This window comes from Antechinus flavipes, chromosome 5 (genome assembly GCF_016432865.1).
Source record: "Antechinus flavipes isolate AdamAnt ecotype Samford, QLD, Australia chromosome 5, AdamAnt_v2, whole genome shotgun sequence".
NCBI classification, from domain to species: Eukaryota; Metazoa; Chordata; class Mammalia; order Dasyuromorphia; family Dasyuridae; genus Antechinus; species Antechinus flavipes.
The window spans coordinates 53,456,376-53,483,748 of NC_067402.1; the positions used below are offsets into that span (position 1 = coordinate 53,456,376).

General features: G+C 34.6%; 1 protein-coding gene across 1 annotated transcript in view; it reads left to right on the forward strand.

Annotated features, from left to right (window-relative positions):
• STAM (signal transducing adaptor molecule) overlaps positions 1–27,373 on the forward strand; it is a 78,196-nt gene that overhangs the window by 13,636 nt on the left and 37,187 nt on the right. The window contains exon 2 of the mRNA XM_052000200.1: positions 17,957–18,041. Coding sequence (XP_051856160.1) covers positions 17,957–18,041 — 85 coding nt within the window. The remainder of the gene's footprint in view (positions 1–17,956; positions 18,042–27,373) is intronic.

Here is a 27,373-nt window from a genome sequence, read left to right on the forward strand (position 1 = left end):
TGATGGTTTTAAATAGATGCTACTGATTATTTTAAGGAAAAGTCCCTTTATTCCTATACTTTCAAGTATTTTTAATAGGAATAGGTGTTGGATTTTATCAAATGCTGTTTCTGCATCTATTGAGATGATCATATGGCTTTTGTTATTAATATGGTCAATTATACTGATAGTTTTCCTAATATTGAACCAGCCCTCTGCATTCCTGGTATAAATCCTACTTGATTGTGGTGTATTATCCTGGGGATGATTTTCTGTAGTCTTTTTGCTAATATCTTATTTAAGATTTTAGCATCAATATTCATTAGGGAGATTGGTCTATAATTTTCTTTGTCTGTTTTCAACCTACCTGATTTAGGTATTAATACCATGTCTGTGTCATAAAAGGAATATGCTAGGACTTCTTCATTCCCTATTTTTTTCAAATAGTTTATATAGCATTGGGGCTAATTGTTCTTTAAATATTTGGTAGAATTCACATGTAAAAATCCATCTGGTCCTAGGGATTTTTTCTTAGGGAGTTGATTGATAGCTTGTTCTATTTCTTTTTCTGAAATGGGACTATTTAAGCAATTTACTTCTTCTTCTATTAATCTGGGAAGCTATATTTTTGGAGGTAGTCATCCATTTTACTTAGGTTATCAAATTTATTCGCATAAAGTTGGGCAAAATAACTCCTTTTTGCTCTAATTTCCTCTTCATTGGTGGTAAGTTCTTCCTTTTTCATTTTTAAGACTAACAATTTGATTTTCCTCTTTCCTTTTTCTAATCAGATTGACCAAAGCTTTATCTATTTTATTGGTTTTTTCATAAACCAACTCAGTTATATTTATTAATTCAACAGTTTTTTTTTTACTTTCAATATTATTAATTCTCCTTTAAATTTAGAATTTCAAGTTTTAGTACTTGAGAAGTTCTTCTTCTCAACATCAGAAGGGGTTCTTAATTTGGTCTTTTTCTAGCTTTTTAAGTTGCAAGCCCAATTCATTGATCTTCTCTTTCTCTATTTTATTCAAGTAAGCCTCTAAAGATATAAAATTTTCCCTTATTACCGCTTTGGCTGCATTCCACAAATTTTGGTATGATATCTCATCGTTTTCATTATCTTGGGTGAAATTATTAATTGTGTCTATAATTTGCTGTTTTACCCAATCATTCTTTGAGATGAGATTATTTAGATTTAGATTATTACTTTTTGGTCTATTTACACCTAACTTTTTGTTGAATGTAGTTTTTATTGCATTGTGATCTGAAAAGAAAGCATTTACTATTTCTGCCTTCTTACATTTAATTTTGAGATGTTTATGTCTTAATATATCAGTTTTTGTGTGAACTGCTGAGAAGAAAGTATACTCCTTTCTGTCACCATTCAGTTTTCTCCAAAGATCCATCAGACCTAATTTTTCTAATATTCTATTTACCTCCTTAATTTCTTTCTTGTTTGTTTTGTGGTTTGATTTATCTGATTCTAAGAGTGCAAGGTTGACATCTCCCACTATTATAGTTTGGTTGTCTATTTCTTCTTGCAACTCTTAACTTCTCCTTTAGGAAGTTAGATGCTATACCACTTGGTGCATATATATTTAGTATTGATATTGCTTCATTGTCTATGCTACCCTTTAGCAAGATATAGTTTCCTTCCTTATCTCTTTTAATTAGATCAATTTTCGTTTTTGCTTGATCTGAGATAAGGATGGCTATCCCTGCTTTTTTGACTTCACCTGAAGCATAAGATTCTGCTCCAGCCTTTTACCTTTATTCTGTATGTATCTCGCTGCTTTAAATGTGTTTCCTGTAAACAGCATATTGTAGACTTTTGATCCAGTCTGCTATCTGCCTCCGCTTTATGGGAGAGTTCATCCCATTCATCTTCATGGTTAAAACTACTAATTCTGTATTTCCTGCCACCTTATTATCCCCAAATTATGCTTTTCCTTTTTTTGCCTCCCCTTTCCCAGTATTAAACTTATAGGCTCCACTTGCATCACCCAGCTTTCCCTCTTTAGGATCCCTCCCATCCCCTTTGAATCCCTTCCCCTTTCTTGTACCCTTTTCTTATTACACTTTTCCTTTTCTCTTTTCCCTCTCCCACTTTTTAATGAGGCGAGAGAAGTTTCTCTGTAAACCATATATGTCAATTATTTTCTCTTTGAGCCAACTCTGATGAGAGTAAGATTCACACAATGTTCCTACCCCTCTCTAAATTCCCTCAGATATGATTGGTTTCCTTTGCCTCTTCGTGGGATGTAATTTCTCTCTTTTTATCTCCCCTTTTCCCTTTTTCTGCTGCTATCCCCTTTCTATTTCTACTTCCCTTTTTTTTTTTTTTTAATGTTATATCAGTAAAACAAATTATAGATGTACTTTTTATGTATATCCACAGCAGAAATACAGGTCTCAAGAGTTCTTTTTACCTTTTTCTGCTTCTCTTGAGTCCTATGGTTGGAGATCAAATTTTTTATTTAGATCTGGTTTTTTCCTTAGAAACAAATGGAATTCATCTGTTTCATTAAATGTCCCTCTTCTTCCATGGAAGAAAATGCTCAGCTTAACTGGGTAGTTTATTCTTGGCTGCATTCCAAATTCTTTTGCTTTTTGGATTATCAAATTCCAGGCCCTTAGATCCTTTAATGTGGAGGCAGCCAGATCTTGAGTGACCCTTATTATGGCACCATGGTATTTGAATTGTTTTTTTCTGGCTGCTTGTAATATTTTTTCTTTAATCTGATAGTTCTGAAATTTGGCCAAAATATTCCTTGGAGTTTGTATTTTAGGGTTTTTTTCAGAAGGTGTTTGATGAATTCTTTCAATGTCTATTTTACCTTCTGGTTCTATTACTTCTGGGCAGTTCTCTTTGATGATTTCCTGTAAAATAGTATCTGGCCTCTTTTTTTCATCATAATTTTTGGGAAGTCCAATAATCCTCAGATTATCTCTCCTAGATCTATTTTCCAGGTCTGTTGTTTTTCCAAGTAGATATTTACTGTTTTTTTTTTTCCCCTAATTTTTCCTTTTTTTTTGTTTTGTTTTTTTTTTTTTTTTTGTTTTGTTTTGCTTGACTGATTCTTGATGTCTTGATGAATCATTTCTATTTGTTCAGTTCTGAGTTTTGATGAGTTATTTTCTTCATTAGGTTTTTTTTTTTTTTTTTTACTTCTTTTTGTATATGTCTTTTAAAATGAATGGTTTTGTCCTGTGGAATTTTTTTCCATTTCACTAATTTTTTTTTTTTTTACTGAGTTAATTTCTTTTTCCAATTCACAAATTCTACTTTCTTGGGAGTTACCTTTTCCAATTCACATTTCAGTAAGTTGTTACTTTCTTGCATAACTTCTCTTTCCTTTCCCCACTCTCTTAAGATTTTTAATAGTCTCTTCTAGGAGAGCCTTGTGTAATGTGGACCAGGTTTGATCCGCTTTTGGGTTTTTATCTGGAGACTGTCTGCTATTAGTCTCCTTGGGGTTGAAAACCTGCTCTCTTTCTTATAGAAGCTATCAATTGTCCTTTTGATTTTTTTTACTCATTTTTTTTTAAAGCCTGTAGAGTCTATCTTCAGGGCCAGGAGGTTACCAGCTTCCTCTGCAGAGCAATGACAGGTGTATGGATGGTAGCTGTCTTGTAAACAGGCTGCAAAGAGCAGTTGAGGTACGGGAGTTCTGTGGGAAAAAGTTCCCCACCGGAAGTGACAAGGCCTGGCTATCACAGCAGAACTGCTGAAGTTCCTAGTGAAGAATCCCTCTGTGTGGATTAAAGACTGCCCTGGGGCTAGAGGCTGAGCAGTGAAAGTGTCACTATCCCAAGCCAAAGCCGGCCCTGGGGCTGTGGGTATTAGCAGTTGCCCAACAAATAGTCCTCCAGGGCACTGGAAGTGGCTCTGCCCTGGGAAGTGCAGACTGCAGAAGTTTATTGCCCCAGACTGAGCCCCGCACTGTGCAGATTAGAGGCTTCCCTGGGCTGTGGGGCCCTCCCCCTCCCCCCCACGCCATGCAGATGTGTGACTGCCTCAGCCGTGCTGCAGAATGTAGCTGCACAACTGTGCAGTGGTCTCTTCTGAGTCATTTCCAGGTGGGTATAGCCAGATCTTGTTAGGTTCTGGTGTTTTTAGAGTATCCTCTATCTTTGGCTTTAATTTCTCTGCTAGTCTGCTTTGCAAGCAGAGCAGAGCAGTCAGCCTATGGCAGAGTCGTCTCTGTAAATTTTCTAACCTCGGAGGCCACCCCCCCATTCCGGCTGCTCAATATGCTAGCCTTTAATTCTCTATTCCTGTTTGCACTGATATGTTCCCCCTGCTCAGGACAAACCTTTCCTGGCGATGTCCAGATTATCTTTGGCTGGTAAGTTGTTGTGCTTCTAAGCTTCGTGGGTTTTACCAGTCAAGAGCTATTTTTGAGGCTGAATTTTATAATTGGTATTGAGGGTATGAGAGAGCTCAGAAAGTTGCAACTTTTGACTTCTGTAAAATAGTTAGGAAACTGAGGGAGGTGTCTTGTATCCTTTTTGGAAAACCATGCTTCTTATTTGTAATTTTTCAGCATTCATTTTCATTTGCTGATTTTAGTAGTCATTGTTTATATTGTTTTCCTGGCTCTGCTTGTTTTACTTTACATTAATTCATATAAGAACTAATGCTTTTCTGTATTGATCATTTGTTGTTTTTTCTAACAGTGATATTCTGTTTATGACAGTATTATGTTCTGTTACATACATGTACCACAATTTGTTTTAGTCATTCCACAGTGGATAAGCATCTACTTTGTTTCCAATTTTTTGATACCACAAAAAAAGTGCTATTATAATGACCTCACAGCATATTGGTAGTACTAGAATACTCAGAATTGGTAGTAGTAGAGTCAAAAGGTATGATCATTTTTGTTACATGATTTGCATAATTCCAATTTGATTTTCAGAATGGTTGTGATATAAGTTCCACCAAAAATTCAGTAGTGGGCCTGTCTTTCCGCAACCACTTAGACATTGACAGTTTCTTTCATTTATCATCTTTACCAGTTTGGTAGATACGAGATGAAATCTTAGCATTGTTTTTTTTTTTTTTTTTTTTTTTTTTTAAATTTTTTTATTTAATAATTACATTATATTTACACTCATTTCTGTTCCGATTTTTTTTTCCCCTCCCTCCCTCCACCCCCTCCCCTAGATGGCAAGCAGTCCTTTATATGTTGGATATGTTGCAGTATATCCTAGATACAATATATGTTTGCAGAACCGAACAGTTCTCTTGTTGCGTAGGGAGAATTGGATTCAGAAGGTATAAATAATCCGGGAAGAGAAACAAAAATGCAGATAGTTCACATTCGTTTCCCAGTGTTCTTTCTTTGGGTGTAGCTGCTTTTGTCCGTCATTTATCAATTGAAACTCAGGTCTCTTTGTCAAAGAAATCCACTTCCATCAAAATATGTCCTCATACAATATCGTTGTCGAAGTGTATAATGATCTCCTGGTTCTGCTCATTTCACTTAGCATCAGTTCATGTAGGTCTCTCCAAGCCTCTCTGTATTCATCCTGCTGGTCATTTCTTACAGAACAATAATATTCCATAACATTCATATACCACAATTTACCCAGCCATTCTCCAATTGATGGGCATCCATTCATTTTCCAGTTTCTAGCCACTACAAACAGGGCTGCTACAAACATTTTGGCACATACAGGTCCCTTTCCCTTCTTTAGTATTTCTTTGGGATATAAGCCCAATAGAAACACTGCTGGATCAAAGGATATGCACATTTTGATAATTTTTTGGGCATAATTCCAGATTGCTCTCCAGAATGGTTGGATTCGTTCACAACTCCACCAACAATGCATTAGTGTCCCAGTTTTCCCGCATCCCCTCCAACATTCATCATTATTTTTTCCTGTCATCTTAGCCAATCTGACAGGTGTGTAGTGGTATCTCAGAGTTGTCTTAATTTGCATTTCTCTGATCAATAATGATTTGGAACACTCTTTCATATGAGTGGTAATAGTTTCAATCTCATCCTCTGAAAATTGTCTGTTCATATCCTTTGACCATTTATCAATTGGAGAATGGCTTGATTTCTTATAAATTTGAGTCAGTTCTCTATATATTTTGGAAATGAGGCCTTTATCAGAACCTTTAACTGTGAAAATGTTTTCCCAGTTTGTTGCTTCCCTTCTAATCTTGTTTGCATTAGTTTTATTTGTACAAAGGCTTTTTAATTTGATGTAATCGAAATTTTCTATTCTGTGGTCAGTAATGGTCTCTAGTTCATCTTTGGTCACAAATTTCTTTCTCCTCCACAAGTCTGAGAGATAAACTATTCTATGTTCCTCTAATTTATTTATAGTCTCGTTCTTTATGCCTAGGTCATAGACCCATTTTGATCTTATCTTGGTATATGGTGTTAAGTGTGGGTCCATGCCTAATTTCTGCCATACTAATTTCCAATTATCCCAGCAGTTTTTATCAAATATTGAATTCTTTTCCCAGAAGTTAGGGGCTTTGGGTTTGTCAAACACTAGATTGCTATAGTTGACTATTCTGTCTTGTGAGCCTAGCCTTTTCCACTGATCCACTAATCTATTTCTTAGCCAATACCAAATGGTTTTGGTGACTGCTGCTTTATAATATAATTTTAGATCAGGTACAGCTAGGCCACCTTCATTTGATTTTTTTTTCATTAATTCCCTTGAGATTCTCGACTTTTTATTGTTCCATATGAATTTTGTTGTTATTTTTTCTAGATCAATAAAATATTTTCTTGGAAGTCTGATTGGTATAGCACTAAATAAATAGATTAGTTTAGGGAGTATTGTCATCTTTATTATGTTCGCTCGGCCGATCCAAGAGCACTTAATATTTTTCCAATTATTTAAGTCTGACTTTATTTGTGTGGAGACTTTTTTATAATTTTGCTCATATAATTCCTGACTTTCCTTTGGTAGATAGATTCCCAAATATTTTATGGTATCAACAGTTATTCTGAATGGAATTTCTCTTTGTATCTCTTGCTGTTGGGTTTTGTTGGTGATGTATAGAAATGCTGAGGATTTATGGGGATTTATTTTGTAGCCAGCTACTTTGCTAAAATTATGAATTATTTCCAATAGCTTTTTGGTAGAATCTCTGGGGTTCTCTAGGTATACCATCATATCATCTGCAAAGAGTGATAGTTTGGTTTCCTCATTGCCTACTCTAATTCCTTTTATATCTTTCTCGACTCTTATTGCCGAGGCTAGTGTTTCTAATACGATATTAAATAATAATGGTGATAGTGGGCAACCTTGCTTCACTCCAGATCTTACTGGGAAAGGTTCCAGTTTTTCCCCATTGCATATGATGCTTACTGATGGTTTTAAATATATGCTCCTGACTATTTTAAGGAAAAGTCCATTTATTCCTATGCTCTCAAGTGTTTTTATTAGGAATGGATGTTGGATTTTATCAAATGCTTTTTCTGCATCTATTGAGATGATCATGTGGTTTTTGTTTGTTTGGTTATTGATATAGTCAATTATGTTAATAGTTTTCCTAATATTGAACCAGCCCTGCATTCCTGGTATAAATCCTACTTGGTCATAGTGTATTATCCTGGTGACAATTTTCTGTAATCTTTTTGCTAATATTTTATTTAAGATTTTAGCATCAATATTCATTAGGGAGATTGGTCTATAATTTTCTTTCTCTGTTTTCAGCCTACCTGGTTTAGGTATCAGTACCATATCTGTGTCATAAAAGGAGTTTGGTAGGACTCCTTCAATCCCTATTTTTTCAAATAGTTTATATAACATTGGAGTTAATTGTTCTTTAAATGTTTGGTAGAATTCACATGTAAATCCATCTGGTCCTGGGGATTTTTTCTTAGGGAGTTGATTGATAGTTTGTTCTATTTCTTTTTCTGAGATGGGACTGTTTAGGATATTTACTTCTTCCTCTGTTAGTTTGGGCAAGCTGTATTTTTGGAGGTATTTTTCTATTTCATTTAAGTTGTCGAATTTATTGGCATAAAGTTGGGCAAAGTAACTCCTAATTATTGCTCTAATTTCCTCTTCGTTAGTGGTGAGTTCTCCCTTTTCATTTTTAAGACTAACAATTTGATTTTCCTCTTTCCTTTTTTTAATCAGATTTACTAAGGGTTTGTCTATTTTGTTGGTTTTTTCATAGAACCAACTCTTAGTTTTGTTAATCAATTCAATAGTTTTTTTACTTTCAATTTTATTGATCTCACCTTTTACTTTTAGAATTTCAAGTTTAGTGTTTGACTGGGGGTTTTTAATTTGTTCCTTTTCTAGCATTTTTAATTGCAAACCCAATTCATTGACCTTCTCTTTCTCTATTTTATACAAATAGGCCTCTAGAGATATGAAATTTCCCCTTATTACCGCTTTGGCTGCATCCCATACATTTTGGTATGATGTCTCATTATTATCGTTTTCTTGGGTGAAGTTATTAATTATGTCTATGATTTGCTGTTTTACCCAATCATTCTTTAGTATGAGATTATTTAGTTTCCAATTATTTTTTGGTCTACTTCCCCTGCTTTTTTGTTGAATGTAATTTTCATTGCATCGTGGTCTGAAAAGGATGCATTTACTATTTCTGCCTTACTACATTTGAGTTTGAGGTTTTATGTCCTAATATATGGTCAATTTTTGTATAGGTTCCATGAACTGCTGAAAAGAAAGTGTATTCCTTTCTGTCTCCATTACATTTTCTCCAGAGATCTATCATATCTAGCTTTTCTAGTATTCTATTTATCTCTTTGACTTCTTTCTTATTTATTTTCTGGTTTGATTTATCTAATTCTGAGAGTGCAAGGTTAAGATCTCCCACTATTATAGTTTTACTGTCTATTTCTTCTTGCAGCTCTCTTAGTTTCTCTTTTAAGAATTTAGATGCTACCCCACTTGGTGCATATATGTTTAATATAGATAGTGCTTCATTATCCATGCTACCCTTTAGCAAGATATAGTGTCCTTCCTTATCTCTTTTAATTAGGTCAATTTTTGCTTTAGCTTGATCTGAGATCAGGATGGCTACCCCTGCTTTTTTGACTTCACCTGAAGCATAGTAGATTTTGCTCCAACCTTTTACCTTTAACCTGCATGTATCTCCCCGCTTCAGGTGTGTTTCCTGTAAACAACATATTGTAGGATTCTGGCTTTTAATCCATTCTGCTAACCGCTTCCTCTTTATGGGGGAGTTTACCCCGTTCACGTTTATGGTTAGAATGACCAATTCTGTATTACTTGCCATCTTGTTAACCCCGGTTTATGCTTTCCTCCCTTCTTTCCCCTTTCCCCCCCTTCCAAGTATTAAGCTTGTGAGCACTCCTTGCTTCTCACAGCCCTCCCTTTTTAGTGTCCCTCCCCCCGCCTTAGAGTTCCTCCCCCTATCTTACCCCTTTCCCTCCCAGTTCCCGTATTCCCTTCCGCTTAGCTTATTCCTTCCCTTTCCACTTTTCCCTTCTCACTTTTCAATGAGATGGGAGAAGTTTCACCATAGATTGAATATGTCTTAAGATTTTTCACTTAAAGCCAATTCTGAAGGCAGTAAGATACCCACTATATTCATCCCCCTCCATTCTTTCTCTCAGATATAATAGGTTTCCTATGCCTCTTCATGAGATGTACTACCCCCACTTTACCCTTTTTCTGGTACAATGTCCTTTCCACATCAATTTCTAGAACAAGGTATACATGTATTCTTTATACATCTATATAGTCAAAATATAGTTCCCAAGATTAATCTTTACCTTTTTAGATTTCTCTTGAGTTCTATATTTGTAGATCAAACTTTTTGTTAAGTTCTGGTTTTTTCATCAGAAATAGATGAAATTCGCTTACTTCGTTGAATGTCCATCTTCTTCCCTGGAAAAAGATGCTCATTCTCGCTGGGTAAGTTATTTTTGGTTGCATACCAAGTTCCTTAGCCTTTCGGAATATCATATTCCAGGCCCTTCGATCTTTTAATGTGGATGCTGCCAGATCCTGGGTGATCCTTATTGTGGCTCCTTGATACTTGAATTGGGTTTTTCTAGCCGCTTGCAATATTTTTTCTTTCACCTGAGGGTTCTGGCATTTGGCCACTATATTCCTTGGTGTTTTGATTTTAGGATCCCTTTCAGTGGGTGATCGATGAATCCTTTCAATGTTTATTTTTTCCTCTGTTCCTATGACTTCTGGGCAGTTCTCTTTGATGATTTCCTGGAAGACAGTGTCCAGGCTTTTTTTTCATCATGTTTTTCTGGGAGTCCAATGATTCTCAGATTGTCTCTCCTGGATCTGTTTTCCAGGTCTGTTGTCTTCCCCAGAAGGTATTTCACATTTTTCTCCATTGTTTGATTTTTTTGGATTTGCTTGACTGATTCTTCTTGTCTCCTCGAGTCATTCAATTCCACTTGTTCAATTCTGATTTTCAGTGAAGTATTCTCTTCACTCACTTTTTTAAAATCTTTCTCTAATTGTCCAATTGAGTTCTTTTGTTCTGTGGAATTTTTTTCCATTTCGCCAATTTTGTTTTTTAGAGAGCTGTTTTCTGTTTCCAGTTCACTAATCCTATTTTTCAAGGATTTTACTTCTTTATCCACTCTCTCTTTAACTTTCTCCAGACTCTTTTCCCATTTTTCTTCTAGCTCCCTTGTGAGAGCCTTTTTAATCACTTCTATGAGGTTCATCTGTGCTGAGGAACAGATGATTTCCTCCTTTGGGGATTCACCTGGGGACTGCCTGTTTTTAGTCTCCTCAGGATTTAGAGTCTGCTCTCTATCTGTATAGAAGCTGTCAAGGGTTAAAGTCCTCTTCAGCTTCTTGCTCATTCTGTCTATTAATCAGAGATAAACTACCAAAGAAAAACAGAAAAAACTGGAGTCTTTCTTTGGGGGGGGGGCTGGGTGTGTTATCGAGCTTCCTCTACAGACTGCAGGTGGCAGTAGTGAGGCACTAGCAGGACTGTGCTGCGCCTGCGCTCTGAGATCCCAAAGCGTGCTGAGTCACTGAGGGGGGGGAAGGGGGGGGGGCCAGGTCCTGATAGACTCCAGCTGTTTGCGGTTGTATTCTTCAGCCCCGGTGTTTTTAGCTTCTCTGCTGGGCTGTTGACTTGCTGCAGGTTCCAAACCTGTAGCGAAGCTCTCCCCGCAGAGACGGCTACGATCACTCCCCACCCCCTCTCAGCTTTGCTCCCGTGCTCTCACTGCCGCTGCCCTCAGCCTGCGCCCGATCTAAAACCGCCCCAGCCCTCCAGTAAAGACAGACCTTTCTTGGCGGATCTCAAGGATGGCTTCTCTTGGTAACTATTTGTGGGTTTTTTTCAGTCAAGCATTGATTCAGAGGCTTGTAATGAAGTGGATAGTGAGAGAAAGCGCGGAGCTTATGCAACTGTGAGCCTCCTCTCCGCCATCTTAACCGGAAGTCCCTTAGCATTGTTTTGATTTGATTACATTAGGTTGATTTGATTTGATTGTATTAGATTTGTAGCTCCTTGAAGGCAGGGAAATGTCTTTTGCTTATTTTTGTATCCCCAGTATTTAACAGAATGTCTGGCATATAGTAGGTTTTTAATAAATATTTATTTTATTTTTTTGTTAATGATTTGTAGCATTTTTTCATATAGTTGACAGGAGTGTGTAATTGTGCTTTTGAAAACTCTTTGTGCTATCTTTTGAAAAAATGCTCTTTCTCATATTTATTATTATTTATGTCTTCTACTGCAATGTTCAATAAATGTTTCCTTTGCATTGATTGAGGCAGTGTAATATGGTGGATTTGATAAAAAGGGTTCAGCTCAAACTCAGGCTCTGCTACTTACTAATTGCTGATGTTCAACCTTTCTTAGCATTCAGTTTCTTCTACTGCAATTGAAAAGATATTTTAATTTATTTTGAGAAAAATTCAGGATTCCAAGGTACAATACAAGGAGGGGTTGGACTATCATCAGACATAATAGCATAAGACAGAAGCTAGTAGAGAAAAAGTAAAGTAAAGCAAGAAAGCTTTATTAAAAGGAAATACAATAATACAAGGAGAGGAGGGGGCCATTAGGGATGATGGAAACTGATATGATATGCTGGGGAATCATTGGAAGGTGTCACCAAAACCAGTAAATCCTGATAAGTTTTTATAGGATTCAAATACAACCAGATTTTGGATAGCAAGGAGGAGGGATGAAGAGCCTGGCATGTAGGTCAAAGATCTGAGACTAGTGCTGATTCATGTTATTTCACATGAGGAGGGGAAAGAGGGAAGGCAGGGGAGAATCTGGAGAATTGACTGTTGATTTTTAGATTCCCTGAAATGGAGCTTTCATCTTTTACAATGTGTCTTATTTTGGTAAGATAACTTAGGGAATTTAATTCCCGGGTTTAATGCTACTGAAGTCCTTCCAATAGAGTTTAGGTGAAATAACCTCTAAGTCACTAGATATCTCTAAACCTATGACCTTATGATTCTCTAAGCTACGTTTTCCAAATATGTTATATGCATATATCCAAGAGTACAAGAAGCTTATCAAAGAGGATACAGGGAATAGTTGGTAAATAATTTATTAATCTGTTGAAATGTTTCCATGAAGTGCTTATTGTGTGCCAGGTATTATGTTAAGCACTTACTACTCAAAAGTAGTAATAGAGAAAATAGATAGCTTCTCTGTGAATTAGGATTTGCTGATACTATACAAAGAATTACATTTGACAATAATTGAAAAATTGACAATAAACAGAATCAAGGATCTCATCCATTAATTTATTTGACTTTGCTTTAAAAAACATTTAATAACTATATGGTACTAAAGTATTTATATGTTGAAGTTTTTAAATTAAAAATTAATACTTTAATTTTGTTTCTTGTGTGCATGTGCATGGTAAATTCTAGAACTTTCATTTTTGAGTAGGGAATACAGAAAAGGCATAGCAAAAATCAAGTCAGAAAAAAGTTGGGATGAGCACTGTCAGTGGAATATTTATAAGTGCCTTTTCTGGATAAGACACTGTTACATTTTATAATTAAGAAATGAATTCAGTTATGTGTGGAGTTTTGTTTTTTTCCCCCTCCATATAGACATGCATGTCTGAATAAGTACCATAATTTAATGGGAAAATAGCATTTTACATAAAAATTTTCATTTACACAAAGAACACCTAAAACTATTATATTATTAAAACTATTGTTTATAATTTTATGTATGTAAAGTACTTGGGGAAATGAAAAAAAAAGAATTACAAAGATGTTTAGAATGATTGAAATTGAAACCATTTTGAGTTACCATCTTCATTCTGTCAATTATCTTCAATCTCTCTCTGTCTGTTGGCTACTTTCCTACTGCCTTCATTCAAAGCCATGTTTCCCCTATACTAAAAAAACTCTCACTTGACTCACCCATCTATAGACCCATCCAACTATCCTTGCCTCAGTCTTGCCTCGGTGTCTTTTCCTTTTATTCTCTCACAGGCTGTCTTCCAGACACAACATTCAATCAAAACTAATTCTCTTTAAAGTTATTAAAATCTCTCAATTGACAAATTTAATGGCTTTTTCTCAATTCTCATCCATCTTATATCTCTACAGCTTTGGTGTTCATAGTCCTTTTTTCTCCTTGATATTCTCTTCTAAGTTTTTGTGACACTGCCCTCATCTCCTATCTAACTAAATCTCTCCTTTGAGCTAGATCTTTATCTAGTCATGTCTGATCAGCCTAGATTTTTCACACGGGGCTCTTCCTGGGTCCTCTTTTCTTCGTCATCTATACTATTTCAATTGGTGATCTCATCATTTCCCATGGATTTAATTATTATCACGATCCTGATGATTCTCCAATCTACTTATCTACCCCTAATTTCTGCTGATCTCCAGTCTCACATTTCCTACTACTTATTACACATTTCAAACTGGATTATCCTGTAGTTATCTTAAATCACTTTATCCAAAACTAAATGTATTACTTTTCTTCCAAGTTCTCTCTTCTTCCTAATAGGATATATATATAATCCTATGTAGGATTATAGAATCCTATATATAATATTTATGTATATATAATCCTATATAGGATTCTATAATCCTATATATAATATATACATATATATATATATATAATGTATATATTATATATATATATATAATATAAGTTCCCTATTACAGCTGAGAGGACCACCATCCTTCTGTGGGGCAATCTTTTTTTTTTTTTTTTTTTTTTTTTAAATACCTTTTAATTGACAGAACATGTCTGGGTAAATTTTTTTACATTATCCCTTGCACTCACTTCTTTCCAACTTTTCCCTTCCCTCCCTCCACCCCCTCCCCTAGATGGCAAGCAGTCTTATATATGTTAAATATATTATAGTATATCCTAGATACAATATATGTGTGTAGAACTGAACAGTTCCCTGTTGCACAGGAAGAATTGGATTCAGAAGGTAAAAATAACCTGGGAAGAAAAACAAAAATGCAGTTTACACTCATTTCCCAGTATTCCTTCTCTGGGTGTAGCTGCTTCTGTCCATCATAGATCAATTAGAACTGAGTTAGATCTTCTCTTTGTTGAAGATATCCACTTCCATCAGAATACATCCTCATACAGTATCCTTGTTGAAGTATATAATGATCTTCTGGTTCTGCTCATTTCACTTAGCATCAGTACATGTAAGTCTCTCCAGACCTCTCTGAAATCATCCTGCTGGTCATTTCTTTTTTTTCTTTTTTCTTTTTTTTAATTTTTATTTAATAATTACTTTATATTGACAGAATCCATGCCAGGGTAATTTTTTTTTTTTTTTTTTTTACAACATTATCCTTTGCACTCGTTTCTGTTCCAATTTTTTTTCCCCTTCCTCCCTCCACCCCCTTCCCTAGATGGCAAGCAGTCCTTTATATGTTGCAGTATATCCTAGATACAATATATGTTTGCAGAACCAAACGGTTCTCTTGTTGCATAGGGAGAATTGGATTCAGAAGGTATAAATAACCTGGGAAGAAAAACAAAAATGCTGATAGTTCACATTCGTTTCCCAGTGTTCTTTCTTTGGGTGTAGCTGCTTTTGTCCATCATTTATCAATTGAAACTCAGTTAGGTCTCTTTGTCAAAGAAATCTACTTCCATCAAAATATGTCCTCATACAATATCGTTGTCGAAGTGTATAATGATCTCCTGGTTCTGCTCATTTCACTTAGCATCAGTTCATGTAAGTCTCGCCAGTCCTCTCTGTATTCATCCTGCTGGTCTTTTTTTTTTTTTTTTTTTAATTTTAAATTTTTATTTAATAATTACTTTATATTGACAGAATCCATGCCAGGGTAATTTTTTTACAACATTATCCCTTGCACTCATTTCTGTTCCGATTTTTCCCCTCCCTCCCTCCATCCCCTCCCCTAGATGGCAAGCAGTCCTATATATGTTGGATATGTTGCAGTATATCCTAGATACAATATATGTTTGCAGAACCGAACAGTTCTCTTGTTGCACAGGGAGAATTGGATTCAGAAGGTATAAATAACCCGGGAAGAAAAACAAAAATGTAGATAGTTCACATTCGTTTCCCAGTGTTCTTTCTTTGGGTATAGCTGCTTCTGTCCGTCATTTATCAATTGAAACTCAGGTCTCTTTGTCAAAGAAGTCCACTTCCATCAAAATATGTCCTCATACAATATCGTTGTTGAAGTGTATAATGATCTCCTGGTTCTGCTCATTTCACTTAGCATCAGTTCATGTAAGTCTCACCAGTCCTCTCTGTATTCATCCTGCTGGTCATTTCTTACAGAACAATAATATTCCATAACATTCATATACCACAATTTACCCAGCCATTCTCCAATTGATGGGCATCCATTCATTTTCCAGTTTCTAGCCACTACAAACAGGGCTGCTACAAACATTTTGGCACACACAGGTCCCTTTTCCTTCTTTAGTATTTCTTTGGGATATAAGCCCAATAGAAACACTGCTGGATCAAAGGGTATGCACAGTTTGATAACTTTTTGGGCATAATTCCAGATTGTTCTCCAGAATGGTTGGATTCGTTCACAACTGCACCAACAATGTATCAATGTCCCAGTTTTCCCACATCCCCTCCGACAGTCATCATTATTTTTTCCTGTCATCTTAGCCAATCTGATAGGAGTGTTATGGTATCTCATAGTTGTCTTAATTTGATTTCTCTGATCAATAGTGATTTGGAAAACTCTTTCATATGAGTGGAAATAGTTTCAATTTCATCACCTGAAAATTGTCTGTTCATTTATCAATTGGAGAATAATTTGATTTCTTACAAATTAGAGTCAATTCTCTATATATTTTGGAAATGAGGCCTTTATCAGAACCTTTTAAGTGTAAAAATGTTTTTCCAGTTTGTTGCTTCCCTTCTAATTTTGTTTACATTAGTTTTGTTTGTACAAAGGCTTTTTAATTTGATGTAATCAAAATTTTCTATTTTGTGATCAATAATGATCTCTAGTTCTTCTTTGGTCACAAATTCCTTTATGGGGCAATCTTGATGTTATTCTTTACTCTCTTTCACCCAGTTTCAACCCATCTGGACTATTGAAATTTGTTAGTCTCCCTGCCACAAGTCTTTCCCCATTCCAGTCCATCTTCCATTAAGCATCAACATGGTGCTTCCTAAAAGAAAGCATAGCCTGACTATGTTGTCCGTTATTGTTTTTGTTATGTCCATCTTGGCATAAGATACTGGGATACTTGCCCATTTTTTTCTCCATTGCTTGATCATGATAACCTGCCCTCAATAAAATCTAGTGACTTTCACTAATTGGATCAAATATAAAACCTTCAATTTGGTATTCAGAGCCCTTTATAACTCCCTCTGCCTTAACTTTCTTATTTCTTATAAGTAATTATGTAATTCTGTAGCTCATGATGCTGGTGTCCCTTCTGTTCCTCCAACAAAACACTTGATCTTCTGATTCTTGGCTTTTATATTACCTGTACTTTTTACTTGGAATACTCTCATATCCAATTCCTAACTTCCTTGAAGTCGCAGCTAAAATTCCACTTTTTATAAGAAATCTTTTTTGGTCCATAATACTGCTAATTGTTGATTTTCTGTTGATTTTCTCTAGTTTATTGTCTATATAGTTTATTTTATATAGTTGTATTTATGTTATCTCCTCATTAAATTGTGAGCTCCTTGAGAAGATAAACTATCTTTAACCTTTCTGTATATCCTCACCTCAATCACTTAGCACGTAGTAAGAAGTTAATAAATATTTATTGATTTAACTTTTTATTTATTGCTGTTATTAACCATATTTGAAACTTGAAAGGAGTCAAAGAACTATAATCGACCATAAATTGTGAGCTTTACTATTTCAGTAGATGAGGATTTCTAGTCAGTTCTTAATAATGAAATATAAGTAAACTAGTGTTGATTATTCCATTTTGGTAGTAATAGATGCTTTATGTATCTTTTTTTTTTTAATATATATTTTATTTTATTTTATAATAACTATATTGACAGAATCCATGCCAGGGTAATTTTTTTTTTTTTTTTACAACATTATCCCTTGCACGCGCCTCCGTTCCGATTTTTTCCCTCCCTCTACCCTCTCCCCTAGATGGCAAGCAGTCCTATATATGTTAAATATGTTGCAGTATATCCTAGATACAATATATGTGTGCAGAACTGAGCAGTTCTCTTGTTGCACAGGAAGAATTGGATTCAGAAGGTAAAAATAACCTAAGAAGAAAAACAAAAATGCAAATAGTTTACATTCATTTCCCAGTGTTTTTTTTTTTTAGGTGTAGCTGCTTCTGTCTTATCATTGATCAATTGAAACTGAGTTAGGTCTTTTTGTCAAAGAAATCCATTTCCATCAGAATACATCCTCATACAATATCGTTGTTGAAGTGTATAATGATTTCCTGGTTCTGCTCATTTCAGTTAGATGCTTTATGTATCTAACAAAATATGTTGTAACAACTTGATTACAAAACATTAACTATTGATAGATTTATTCTATTCTGTTTTTAAATTAACAGAGAAAGCAACCAGTGAGATGAATACTGCTGAAGACTGGGGTCTTATCTTGGATATTTGTGATAAAGTAGGACAGTCTCGTACTGGGTAAGTATAGACTTCCTGGGGATTTCCATTCATATTTTTCTCATATTTAGGGTACTACAGTAACAACAGTGATTAAATACTGTAATGTAGGTAGATTAGACACTGTAATATAATTTGATTTCTAAGAAATCTAGGAATTTTTAAAATGTCTATTAGAACACTGAAGGACATTGATTTTAGTCTAAATAAAGATAAGAATTATTTTTCACCTTTCTTTGCCTGGCACTATGATTGTTTTAGTGAATAATAGTTGTTTAAGATAGTAACACTGGACTGAATGTACAAAGAAATAAGTATTGTGTTCTGGGTTTGAAAATTAATGTAATCATTAATTCCTCTTTCCCTTCCCCTCCCCAATAATACTGTCACCATTTATTAACTGAATTTATCTATCACATTTGTCTCAAATAAATTGTTTTGTCTTGATTTTGTAGAACCATGAGACAAGAGAAAAAATTGTTATATATTGGATTCATAGGATGACTTTATCCTTTTTGAATTAAAGGACTGTCTTTAGTAATAATAGAATTTGCTATTCTAATCTGTAGTTGTTTTTTTTTTCCCCTCCCTTTCAAATCCCAGATCTGTTCATCATAATCAAAAAATAATTTTTATATACCTTTTTAATGTATTGTTCATCATTTTACTCTGCTAGGCCTGAAGACTGCACAAAGATAAAATTTAATAGTGTTAATAGTTTGAAGAAGCTTTTACTCTGACTGTTTGGACAGATCATAGGTCCAGAAATTCGTGAAATTATGTTTTTATTTTGGATGTATATGTGATTGTATCTTTCAACAACACATTGCAGTTTAGTTCAATTTGAAAAATACTTTTTCAATACCTGTGAAGTGTCAGGTACTGTGCACTGGGGTTACTTTTAAAAATGAAGCAGTCCCTGTGATCCAGGACCTTTTTATATTCTACTGGTGACGGGAAACCACAGAAGCTCATATAAGAAACATGAGCACTAATAACTGGGGGGATTGAGATGAGTTTCTTGGTGGTAGTGTTTGAGCTTAGACTTAAAGGTGAAAGCAGAAGTGAACAAGGAAAAGCCCTTGCAGGAGAGATGTGATCATAAAGTAGGCCAGTTTGATCTAGAGTATGCTTGAGGGAAGTGAGATAGATTTGAGTCAGATAGTAGGGATTTTAATTGTCAAACAGGGAGATTGATATATTTTTTTCAAAGCCAATGTCACTGAATCACTGTGATGGAGTAGTTACTGAATATTCTTTGCTGGAAAGGTAAGAGGATCAGATTTTTCTTTAAGAATATTTTGCCAGCTTTGTAGAGTATAGATTGGAGAAGGAAGAAAATTGAGGCAGGTTATGTCAAGTAGGAGGCCAGAATATTAATTTAAATGAGAAGTGATGAGGTCCTAAACTAGTCTGGTAGATAATTGAATGGAGAGAAGAGGATGGATGAAAGAGAATTTATGGAAGTAGAATTGACAATGCTTACCATGTTAGGTGGAAATGTGAAGGTCTTATACTGAAAGACATTTGGTCTATGTCTTTTCCTAAGTAAGTCTTCTACAGAAAGTCCAACTGATATTGTGAGAGAATTTCTGTAGAACAAAAATTTTTAGCTTTTTTTTTTCCTATCATAGACTTTTTTAGCAGTCTAGATAAAGCCTATGAATTCCTTCCCAAAATTATGTTTTTAATGTTGAAGGAAATGCCAGCTTTCACTTAGAGATTAGTGAAAATAAAGGTATAATTTTTTTCTCCATCAAACTTCATATATATCCTGAAATCTATCCATGGCACCTTAAGGATCTCATTCCATATTAATAATCCCTGACTGAATCTTTTTATATCTTATAAGAATATCAATGGAAAAAACAGGGATGTCCGTTAATTATCTTCCCTCATACTACGTGACCAGTCCACATGTATTTCCATTCTTATAGCTCTCTGATAAATCTCACTTATACCTCTCCTTTGCTCTTTTGGTGACCTTTGATTTTTAGTTCTTGGGAGACTGTTAATAGTAAAATATTAGCAAGATAATATTAACATTTTAAAAAACATGGGCTTTTGTCTGAAAGTAAATCTTGGCATCCTTAAAAGTACCATATAGGTCTTCAAATGAAACTAAGTTCCCCTTGCCTTTTCTTGTCCTCCCTACTTTATTTATTATCCATGTAAAGTGGATATCTAGTTCACTGGACTGGACAGTATATTTGTCCAGATTTCAGGTTTCTAGATTGTCCTTTCAACCATATAATCAGGAAAATAGAAAATAGGCATTCTTTATTCCTTTGGTGTTCCTTGTATGAACTTATTTGTCAGATTCTGGCTCTTATTTAGAAGATCTGTTTTGGAATTTGATGCAATTAACACAGTGATATCCACAAATAGGGGCATCTGAAGTACTTGTCACCTTGTATATGGAGTCCCTCTTTTTTTTTTTTTTTTGGACTCTATACTTGGGCATACTCCACTCTAGCAATGAACACTTTGTGATGAGCATATGTCTTTCTGCTTAATTTGATCTAAATAATCTGAGTATTGTGAAACAGCATGCTCTCTGATGGAATATCATTTGAAAAATGATGGAAAGGGAGATACCTTTTTGTTTGTTTTTTAACTTTTTAGTAGTATTTTTTTTTTCCGGTTACATGTAAATGTAGTTTTCAGCATTCATTTTTATATCACCCTTTGGGGCTTCCTCTGGAGATGATCTGCTTTTAGTGACCTCAGGGTTTGAAATCTGTTCTTTTCTTTCACCATAAAAGCTATCTATGGTCAGTGTTCTTTTTACTTTTTTGCTCTTTTCTTTCTTTTTTAAGTTGAGGTCTGCTTTTAGGGAAAGAGATTGTCCAAGTTTCCTCTACAAGCTGCAGTGGCTGTGCAAGGTCAGTACTGACTGACTTCCCATGCTGGATGGACATGGTCAGGTCCTGTGAAATTCTGGCATTTAGGGGCTCACTATTTGCCTTTTGTGTTCATATGCCAACTGATGGGCATTCTTTTAATTTCCAGTTCCCTGCCACTACACAAAGGCTGCTACAAATATTTTTGTTGCATATGGGTCCTTTTCCTTTTATGATCTCTTTAGAATAAAGACCCAGTAGTGGTATTGCTGGATTAAAGGATATGCACATGTGTAATTTGTCTTAATTTAACTTTTAAAACTTTTAATATTTGAAGCAACTAGGTTTTAGCTGATTGTTGTTGGGTTTTTTTCCCCTGAGAGGGGAGGCTTAAAATACTTGTGTGATTTTTTTTTTTTTTATCTGTAATTACAGCATATGGTAAAAGTTCTCAAAACTGCAGGCAGCTAAGTCACATGAAAGCTTAAAAATTATTATTTGTTAAATTGAATTGTAGAACTCAAGAAAACTTTAAAGTGACAATAACAAATTTAATGTGTGCTAATATACTTTAATGATTGAATGAAGCTGTGATCTCATTGATACAGATATCATCCTACCAGGACAGGTAAGCTAGTTTAGTTAGTGTCATGGTACCCTGAGGGAGCCAGTCACATCTCAGTAGAGATCATACACTGAAGAACCTTGGGAATAGCAATGCCCTCTGAACTACCAAAATAGCTTCTGGACTGGGCTCCATCATTATGGGGGATGGGAATAGTTATTTTGGAGAAGAGGTGCAGCATCTTCTTTCTTACCACAAATCTCAATTACTAACCATTTGTATAGGAAGTAAACCTGAGTCCTAGAAGCAACAGCATCTCCAGATTACTGTTTCCAACACAGGCCTTATAATCATCTAAGGTACCAAACCTGTAGAAATGTTTTCTGGATGCTACAGATTTTTGCAGATGCTACAACTATTAGCTATTGACTATTCAGAAAAGAAAGTTCTTGACAAAAAAGCCATTGGTGTTTTCAAATGTTTTAGTATCAGAAGGTGCCATGATTTTATCATTGAAAATGACATTAAACAAAATGCATTTCTTACTTTTGTTTTGCCTCTGTGCCATAAGGAACATGGAACTTTTCATTTGACTTACAGTCCAACTTTCCTATATGATTTTTCTTTTGCATCAGAATATGATCTCCTTGAAAGCAGAGTAAGTCTCCTTTCTATTTGTGTCCCTAGGTCTTTGTACATGTGCTTGCTTGATCTTTATCTTATTTTTCTTGCTTCATTCTTTCTCTCCTCCTCTTCTTCTTCCTCCTCTTCTTTTCCACTTTTGTAGGTGATAACTCCTACTGTGTGATTTTTGTCTCTTTTTTAATAAATCCAATATGTAGGATCCATCCAGTTGACTAAAGGCCCTTCTTTTAGTTTATTATTTTGTATATACTCATACAAAATAATAAATAATGTATTTTGTATATACTCATACAAAATAATAAATATATATTTTGTATATACTCATACAACACATGGACTGTCCATACCTCTTGTATATCTAGCCCCCATTCCCTTTTAATCTTATGTCATTTGTACTGTTTTTAGTAGGATATGATCTTTAGTAAGAGTTGGCTAAAATACATCAGATAAAACACATCTGTCATGCATTGACAGATAGACGGCCATATTTACAAATCCAGATTCCAAAATAATATAGGAGCTGATGTTGTCTTATTGACTGCTCATGATCTTCAAGCTATGTGGATTGGAAAACTATTTAAAATATAGATATGTAGTGGAACACATGGGCACCTACTTTTTTTTAAGAATATGAGGCCTGGATACAGGAATAATCATCTTCCTTAAGTCAAATCTTGTTTCAAACATTTATTAGTTGTGTGACCCCGAGCAAATTATTTAACCCTATTTGCCTCAGGCTTCTCATCTGTAAGAGGAACTGGAAAAGTAAATGGCAAGCCACTCTAGTGTTTCTGTCAAGAAAATTACAAATTGGGTTGTGAACATCTGGACACAATTGAAAAAACTGAATTTCTTCTGACAATACCTAATATTTATATTGGCTTTTTTTTTTTTTGGCATATTTTTTGTTTTACAAACTCTGTATCTTGTGTAGTCCTTATAAACACCCTGTGCTGCAGCTACTTTATCTCCTTACAGATTAGGAAACTTCCACTTAAAGAAGTTAAATGATTTGCATGAAATAGCAAATGGTCTAAGATGGAATACCAAGTGGTTCTTTCTTATTTTAAGTCCAGAAACTTGACCACTATACCAAATTGCTTTTTAAAAAATCTAGAATTCCTAAGTGTTCTTTTCATTATACCAATCTACCTTATCTAAAATACTAGTTTGTTTGAACAGTGATTGAAAATTTGATGTGGCATAAAATTGAGATTTCTCTCTCCCATTATCAGGGTTTATGGTACTTTCTCACAATTAGCTAAATTGTAATGTTTTCCATGATTAAAATAAACTTTCATCCTTCTGTGGTCCATGAACTTAAATTTAAGGATCTAGGAGCCATTATTAGATATCTTGTATATTAAATACTCAAATTTCTTTTTTTCTTTTTTTTTTAGTTAAGAAATTTTGTTAATCCCTTCTTCCAATGAATTCTCTCTGGATCATGAACTTGTCCTCTATATTTTGATGTGTATTTGTCTAAATTTATTCATAATTTATAGATTTCTTGAGTATAAAAGTTCAACATTAAATAGTACAATAGCATTGAACTTCATTGAAAGTAACTTAAAATATTTCATGCCTTTTTATTTCAGATACTGAATATAGCATATGGCATATGTTCAGTTACATTTGCATTTAGAACATTGGTGTAAATCAGGATTTCATTATAGACTTTCTTTTCTGTATTTCTTTGTTGCTGCTTGAAGCTCCAGTCAATGGATCTGAACATTTGAAAGTCATTTATAATATATTTAAAATAAGTTCTCAGTATTCTTGGAGCATTTATATCAACAACCAGTGTTTTTTTTTTAATTTAAATTTTATTTTAGTTAATAATAACTTTGTATTGACAGAATCCATGCCAGGGTAATTTTTTACAACATTATCCCTTGCACTCGCTTCTGTTTCGTTTTTTCCCCTCCCTCCCTCCACCCCCCCCCCCAAGATGGCAAGCAGTCCTATATATGTTAAATATGTTGCAGTATATCCTAGATACAATACATATTTGCAGAACCGAACAGTTCTCCTGTTGCACAGGGAGAATTGGATTCAGAAGGTAAAAATAACTCGGGAAGAAAATCAAAAATGCAAATAGTTCACATTCGTTTCCCAGTGTTCCTTCTTTGGGTGTAGCTGTTTCTGTCCATCATTTATCCATTGAAACTCAGTTAGGTCTCTTTGTCATAGAAATCCACTTTCATCAGAATACATCCTCCTACCATATCGTTGTCGAAGTGTATAATGATCTCCTGGTTCTGCTCATCTCACTTAGCATCAGTCCATGTAGGTCTCTCCAAGCCTCTCTGTATTCATCCTGCTGGTCATTCCTTACAGAGCAATAATATTCCATAACATTCATATACCACAATTTACCCAGCCATTCTCCAATTGATGGGCATCCATTCATTTTCCAGTTTCTGGCCACTACAAACAGGGCTGCCACAAACATTTTGGCACATACAGACAGGTCCCTTTCCCTTTTTTAGTATCTCTTTGGGGTATAAACCCAATAGAAACACTGCTGGATCAAAGGGTATGCACAGTTTGATAACTTTTTGGGCATAATTCCAGATTGCTCTCCAGAATGGTTGGATTCGTTCACAACTCCACCAACAATGTATCAGTGTCCCCGTTTTCCCGCATCCCCTCCAACATTCATCATTATTTTTTCCTGTCATCTTAGCCAATCTGACAGGTGTGTAGTGATATCTCAGAGTTGTCTTAATTTGCATTTCTCTGATCAATAGTGATTTGGAACACTCTTTCATGTGAGTGGTAATAGTTTCAATTTCATCATCTGAAAATCAACAACCAGTTTTTAAAAGTTCTATTCTTTCTCATCCCCCTCCATTTTAAAGCCCATGTTAATTACTAATTTGAAACATACATCTTTAAAATGTGTGTCTTTAAAAATGTATATTTTTAGAATAGTATTTGAATATAGTTTCGAGAATACATAAATTCTTTTTGTTTTTAGCACCTTGCAGCACAGTTTGGCAAGTTATTGTTTGTAAAATACTACATTGCATGCCTTTTAGACTTTTTCATTTCAACTTCATTTCTGAAGTTGACTTATTCAGGAATACTTTATTTCCTGTTATATGTATTCATTTTTCCTAAAATACAATGATTTATTTATGTTTTTATGAACTGAGATTAATTGCTAATTGTTATAATTTTTAACCTATTACTAGGAGGAAAGAAAGAAATAGTTGTCCTCATTTTGGAGAGGTTGTTTTGCTGAAGTAATAGATATAAACAGTAGTAGGACCATAAATCGAATTGGAATGGTTTAACATGGAATTTACAGTTTATATTCCATAAAAAGTACTCCTGTGAAATTTAAGAATAAAATTAAAAGCAGTCCTTTTTGTAAGATGATGTCTTGAGTCAAGAAAAGTCTTTATATAGCTATATATAAGACTATATATAGCTTTGTAAAATTTATGATGTTGTTATTACAGCTGGGCCCTGATTAATATTATTGTTAGGTTTTCTAAAGTGGTCACATGCATTCAATTTTGCTTTACTTGAAATTATACTTATATGAAATATGGTAGGTAATTGGTTCTAGCCCAGTGGAAGTATGTTATGCAAATGTGAATAATTTTAGGGGATCCATTATTCGTACTAATCTGAACCTTGCTTGATATCTGGGCCTTTTAATACAAAGTTTTCTTCTTTGCTACTTTCAGTAATACTATCCTTTCATTGGCTCATAGATCTTGAATCCCAAACAGAAAACTGTTGCACACAGTAATGTGAAGTTTCCTCTGCATTGTAGATAAGTATTTCTTCTTTAACAAGAAGACAAACTGTCCATTTTATGGAATCAACTTTAGTACCAATGAAATAAATTTAAAGTTTTAAGAAGTTTGAGTCAATCAAGAAGTATTAATTAAGTTCCTCCTATGTGCCAGCACTATGCTAAGTGATGGGGATGTACAGATACAAATGAAATTCCCTTCTCCAAAGAAGCATACATTCTTTTCAGAAGGGAATAAGCGCTTATCAGAACTTGATAAAAAAAAAAACACAAGAATCAGAACAGTGAAACCTTTGGAAAGTCCTTGTGAGATATGTAGTATTTGGGAATTTCTTTTTGAAAATATTGATAAAATGAGATCTTTGTGAAGTTTTGTAAACATTAAAGCACTATATAATACTAGCTCTTATCTTGTTCCTTAAGGAATTCTTTGACAAACTGACAGCTCGTGAAACATTGGGCAGCCTGCAGTCATGGGCTGTTTGAGTTCCTCTCTGGGCTCAGATACTCCTGGGCAAGTCATTACAGCTTTGCTGTCTTAGTTTCTTCAGCTATAAAATGGTGATAATAATGGTATTCAGAGAATAGTTCAATAAGATAGTAATTGTAAAATATTTTGAAACTTTAAAAATTGCTGTGTGTGGGCCACAGAATTCCAATCTGTAACAAGTCACTTAGACCTCTGAGTATATTCGGTTTATTAGGGATACTCTAATTAATTGCATCTAAGAACTTCCTCATTTTGAGGGACCCCTGCACTTGAGTGCTAGCAACTTTTGTACATTTGGGAGAACCTTTTATTTTTAGTATAAAAGGAGGCATTATATAGTTCACTGATTGGTTGATTAGAAGTGCGGAAATCTTATGGTCCTCTAAGGGAAATGTCCATCAATTATAACCACTTTGTCAACAGGCCTTTCACAAGTTATGATACCTTCCACCTATCATCAACTCCAGGTTATCTCAGCAAAGACTTTCCAAAAGTCAGAGGATCCTTTCAACAAAATCTTAGGGCCTTTCATAAGTCCTAAGATCTTGGTGTTTGATAAATAATGTGCAAAAATCCAAGGAAGTTGTGGGTTTAAAGCATAAGGAATAGATGGTAGTGATTCATCAGGGTGAGGGCTATTGCACCAATAAATGAACCTTATTATAGCACATTACTGGGAGTTGACTAATATAAATCTAGCTGATAAATCACACATGGTGGATTAATCATTCATACATTTTATAACATAAGCTAACATATAACTAACCAAAGATTAATTTTCTTCTGCTTAATTCATTTATACAATTACTGATACCCATCAAATGATAATATTTATGATTAACATACATAGATAGGGATATCAATTATCATTATATATATATATATATAAATCATATAACTATTATTATATGCAAAGTGTTGAGAAAGCTAACATTAATATCTAAATGCAATTTGACTGAGATTTGTGTGTTGGAATCCTAGTGTTAACTCAACTTGAAACAAGGTGATAACTCAAGGGAGATGTTAGAATCCTAATGT